At 36.6% G+C, this 5581-nt stretch overlaps 1 protein-coding gene across 1 annotated transcript; it reads right to left on the bottom strand.

Annotated features, from left to right (window-relative positions):
* Positions 1 to 3243: 3243 nt before the first annotated feature.
* LOC138335249 (uncharacterized) lies at positions 3244 to 5148 on the bottom strand. Its single transcript, XM_069284240.1, has one exon. It carries the CDS (start codon positions 4684 to 4686, stop codon positions 4009 to 4011), a length of 678 nt encoding a protein of 225 aa, XP_069140341.1. The 5' UTR covers positions 4687 to 5148; the 3' UTR covers positions 3244 to 4008.
* Between the last annotated feature and the right edge of the window lie 433 nt (positions 5149 to 5581).

The following is a 5581-nucleotide window of genomic DNA, read 5'->3' as shown; positions in this document are numbered from 1 at the left end:
CATCTTGTTGCATTTACTTTGTTGATCATATTTGATGCAAGAAACGCCAAGTAGGTTTTAAAAATATGAAAACTGAGGGGACGCTCTATTAATCGAACCATTATAAGATCTTTAACAAATTTCAATCAAAGATGCCAGTACTTGATCAATCAAATCATTTTTAGATCTTCCATAAATTTTTAACAAAGAAATCACAATTGGCAAATGAAATAAGACGAATAAACAGAAAGTATGATACCATATTCAATCTAATATATTAGTGCCTCTATGAAAACTGTAGGTTTCTCCATTTGATTTCTTCTTCAAATTGATTGATGACTTTAATTTCTCTATGTAATAACTGTGTGAACTATTAGCCAAAATTTGGTTCTATTAAGCACCCCTTGATTTTTCAATGTTTTAAGTGCCCTGGGTGTTTATTGAATACAGTATTCATATTTCCCTCTACATTAAATATAGTAGCATGTGAACTTAAGAGAGTCCTCAAAAAGGGAGAGAAGGGCGCTGATGGTATTATGTAACCACTTCAGTTTTGTCATGTCTTGTTATGTATGGTATGCTGATAAGTGGCTTAAGTGTTTAGTGAAATAATTGGGATGGCAACCAGGAGGTTTCAAAACTGCACACCTGGAAATACTTTCTAACATACACTCTTCTGATTATCTTTCTCTGCTGTTTGAGACAGGCAATAGATGGTCCAATTATGACATTCCAACTTGCTGAATATGCAAGTAAATGTAGATCACAGAAGCTTATTTGTAAAATGCATTAAGAGATCAAAATCAGTTTTGAGTTGTGGTATCCAGTGCATATACTTTCTTAAGGAAGATGATAATACTGCTTCTAACCGATTGCCAGGCAGAATGTAGCTACACCTCGTGCTCGTAAATGCACGTGTACCTATTCAAAGTCGTAACAATTGTAAAAAACACAATACAACCTGTCAAGTCGCTGTTTGATTGAAAGCTGTCGATCCATCAATTTCAGATTGTGAAGTGGTTATATTATCAGAAGGCTATTATTCTATGCCTTCACCAGGAATGAGTGAGCATAAGATGTTGCTCATGCATGTCATATTCTGTCCTATCACATCCTCGATGTCCTAGGGATTAATATCACTGTCGTTATATCGCCCCTGGCATATGTCATAGCAATATTCAAAGCTCTTTGTGCGACGATAGACGAGGCAGTTAGTTAGGTCCTTTGATCTACGTCAAAAGAATTTAACACTATAGTTGACTATGCGGCTTTGAAATTTGGCGTCGCTGTCTGTCTTTGTATTCTTCAAAGCAAATCTATCCAGGCATGTAATTGGTAAGATTTTTTTTCTTGGACTATTCTAGGGGTATATATAATTACAGTGATAGTAGCCCATGGAGTATCGAAGATGGCCCCATTCTGTCTGGTCTCCTCTCGCCCAGAGTTCATGTGAAAGTATAGGCAGGCATTTATGTCTTACATGTAGCTCTAGTCTTGTCTCATCTCTGTGATTAACATGTACCATATCCATGTGTTTTAAATTTCTGACAAGATCTTTCCTGTACACAGGCATAGATGGAAAAACACACGGGTAAGTTCAAAAGTGATTTATTCTTCAATTAATATAAAAAGACATTTTCATATACAGTAGCAAACAGATTTGTTGATCAAGGTTGGGGACATTTTCCTATAGCTTTGATATTCATCATTTCAATATACAAACGAAATAGAGGGAACACTTGTGTTGGGTAGATAACCTCGGGGGTCACAGGGACTTGTCATTACTTGTTCTGTTGATTACTCATAGGCTTATAGCCCGTTACAGTGAAAAAAAACTCGGTGATATTGAGACAAACTTTTAATCTTAGTCATGCACCAAATAGTATAATATGTAAAGAATATCAATCAAGCATAATTTTTGATACAATATGAATCTGAATAGCATTATGACTTACTTGGGATGTGTCCATACTATTACGCACAGGGACTCGACACGAGTTTTCAACGGTTAATAATATATTATGTATTATATTGACCGCTGGATGGAAATTCGTGCCAAGTCCCTATGTTACTACCATGATCTGGAAATCGGATAAGATCCAGTCCAGCGTATACACCAAACCACGAGCACGAAGCATATGCGGACATTCTGATGTACATGCATTACAAGATCCAGTGTGTACCGGGTTATGTGGGGGATATAAGGAATCTCATTACTCTGGGTTGACAGACGATGGAAACACATTAGTGACATTAAATATTTTCGGCAAAAAATGCTGACACAAGGATATATATCAGTATTGTTTTCCGAAAGCTGCTATTTTAGCGTTCCCCTTCATTTGCTTGTAAAATTACACCGAAAGATCAAGGACAAAGATATCTTTTATATTTTTCCTAACACAGAGAGAAAGGCAAATACATATATATGTACTTGACATCGTAAAATGGTCAATAAGATGACACCAATTATGCTAAAACGCTATTCGATTGTACAACAATTGCAAAAACGTATCATCCACAATTTTATGCCCTTGGCCATGATGGCAGAGCGATGTGTTATAAATTGTATTACTCGTGTGTGTATTAAGAACAATGCGAGTGCCCCTTGTTAGATATTATAAGATTAAATAGTTTTAGTCATATTTGAAATTATTTACAAAGTGCAATTAATTACAAAAATATAACTTGAAAATATATTACAATTAACTTCACACAATAAATAGTCATACAATTTCATATATTATATATACATTTGAAATGTAATGCCTTTAATAAAAGTTAATTATAACTGCATGTTTATACATATTTTACATGCATCTGTAATTACAATCATTTTGTAGAAATACTTTCGTCACAAGGATTCCAAAAGTATTCACAAAACCAGCTTAATTAGTACTCCCTTCAAAACAGATGCATTGCTGACTGAAATATATAAGCAAATGTCTTCTTGATTACAACAAATCCCAACGAAAACATTCCCACACATAAAACAGATCAGGTACATAGCTATCAAAGGGAATATAAATATTTAGATAAACGATAACACAATCCTAAATATTTTGACAGATAAGATGTTCAGACAAACTATCTCATGTTCTTGTAAGTGTAGATGAAACTAAGAAACGTAAGTAGTTAACATGTGCTATCTAATTATAATTAAATATAGTAACATAAATATAATAAATAAATGTTGAATATCCTTGTGATGGAATTCAAATAGAAAAAAAAAACTAAAACAAATCTGCCATTGATCTCTAAGATCTCTAAGGCAGCTGGGAAAACGTTAGAGATCGATGGTAGATTTATTTTAGTTTTGCAACATAGATATATGTTCATAGATTTCCGTTCCTATAAATACTTAAAGGTCTCAAAACCTAACTTTACTGTTAACCAATCGTTCATTTTGGCGTAGATTTTATTTCGCGAGTGAGCGGCATTTCAAAAAACGCGAGTAATTGGAATTAGCGAAAAATAAGCCTCTGAGAAAAAGACTCAATCAGAAATTGTTGATCTTTCATGATTGTGATTTAGAATAAGGAAATCAAATCTCCATCAAAAAATCGTTTAGCATGAACAGGTTTACATTATACCAATGCTAGACAACTTTCTGCTAAAGCAACCTACCATTATCATTATATGGTTCTAGCATTGTCCAAAACTTGGTGCGGCTATCTCGGCTTGACAATAGACAGATGTAAATGATAAAGAGTTCTGATAAAGTGTTCTGATAAAGAAATATCACAGATAGGGAAGTTGGGGTATGTTTATCTACCTGTGCTATCTGAACAGGCGTTGGGAACCCTGTGGATAAAATGTCCGTACTTTGTATCCATGGCAACACGCTTAACAGAGCCAGAATCGTCTGCACAATCCGTGATCAGTTTTGACGTGAAGCATGCACGTGCATCATAGCTATTTTCATTAACTGCGATGGTCGTGCAAAATGGCTAGGATAGTTGTATAATTAGAACACAAATAACCTTGTCCAAAAGTTGTTGTAGAAGTTCCAAATGAGTCAATTGCTGCTTTTCAGATTGTGTATTCCAATAAAATGTCGTATTTGTGACTTCTTGGCGATTTGACGTTCAGCCTGACCTTGGTACCTTGTGGATAACCTTTACTGAAATCAACAATTCCTTCGTAAACTCCGCGATCGTCTACCTTGTCCAGTTCATTCCAGTCTTCACCGACCTTGATCTGCACATTCACCGCACGTGGGACGAACACGCGGAATTTGACAGGGTCGCGCTGGCCTTTCATGATCATCAAAGGCTCGTAGAGAAAACATCCCTCTTGCTTCCAGAGTGGGTATTGTTTAGGGAACGACTCCACGTAGTTGTCTACTTGTTGGACGTTCAGTAAGTAATTATAAACATTGATCATATTTGGTCCCGCTTCATTATGTGGGAGAGCGTATATCTGGAATTTGAAAAATCCAGTTCGCGGCACTGCGATTATAAAGTGAAATTCCCCGCCTTCATTTTGAGCAAATACAAATTGATTACACTCTCCCTTTGGGTTGACTCCAAGAAGTTTGGACATGAATCGCATCTTTTGACATGTTCCGATTACGATTTCGATCCGATTGGAGTCGGCGTCAATGACAGGATCCGGATGTGATAGAGTGGTCAGTCCGTACGGAAAGAATTTGGCCTGAGGTCCAAGATAGCCCTCGGTCAGTTTCGGATATTCCACAGCTCCGGCCATTTTCTTCAGAATTCACGTTAATACTTAAAAACAGACTTCTGTATACAAAAGTTCCACAGCGAGTGTCTACGTAGTGTATAGAATCAGAAAAAGTTAAATATAACTGCGTATATCAAGACGTGTTTTACACGTGCAATATTCGAGTGTGTAGGTTAAGATAGATTTTACACGTGTTGTCTATATATCACCCCTATATTGAGTCCATGGAGATACGCTGTTCCATCCAATCTCTATAGCAGATATATCACAATATATAATCCAGGATGATGTGTATATATAACGATTCCTTTACAAGTTCTTTGAATATTTCCCACATATAATCACTAAGCCCCTGCTTTGTTTATTCGCTTTGTAATAGCGATGATATGCAGAAGAAAAAAAGACGAGTGTTTTGACAGAGTGCCAGGGGAAAGTGAGTACACACCCCCATGCATTGACGATGAAAGCTTACAAGGCGCTACTGTTTCTTCCGCGGTTTCCGCACTGGTGCACCGTTTATGGAGGAAAGAGGGCGGTGACTTGTACAAGTCGTCCTGTTTAGACAGCAAAACCACAGCTGGTGGCGATATTCTTCCAGCTGGTCAGTTATAGCCCCATAGGTGGTAGATTACCATCAGGATTGGACGTAAGGATAACAGATTATCATCATCATCAATTCAACTACCATTATTATGAATGTTCTCCTCCTCCTTATTCTCGTCTTCATTACTGTCGTCGACGTCATCGTCGTTTTCATCATTATCGTCATCGTTGTGGACAATTCTCTTCCTTGACACCGCCACGATCATCATATCATCTTCATGATATGCATCATATAATCATATCATCTCATATCATCATCAATATCATCATCACCATCATATCATCATCATCATCATCATCATCATCATCATCA

The sequence above is a fragment of the Argopecten irradians genome, chromosome 11 (assembly GCF_041381155.1).
Source record: "Argopecten irradians isolate NY chromosome 11, Ai_NY, whole genome shotgun sequence".
Taxonomy (NCBI): domain Eukaryota; kingdom Metazoa; phylum Mollusca; class Bivalvia; order Pectinida; family Pectinidae; genus Argopecten; species Argopecten irradians.
This window is presented reverse-complemented; position numbering and strand designations above follow the sequence as displayed.

Bases quoted from the DNA above. Each gene is read 5' to 3' on its own strand.
- LOC138335249 (XM_069284240.1), bottom strand. From the start codon at position 4,686: ATGGCCGGAGCTGTGGAATATCCGAAACTGACCGAGGGCTATCTTGGA.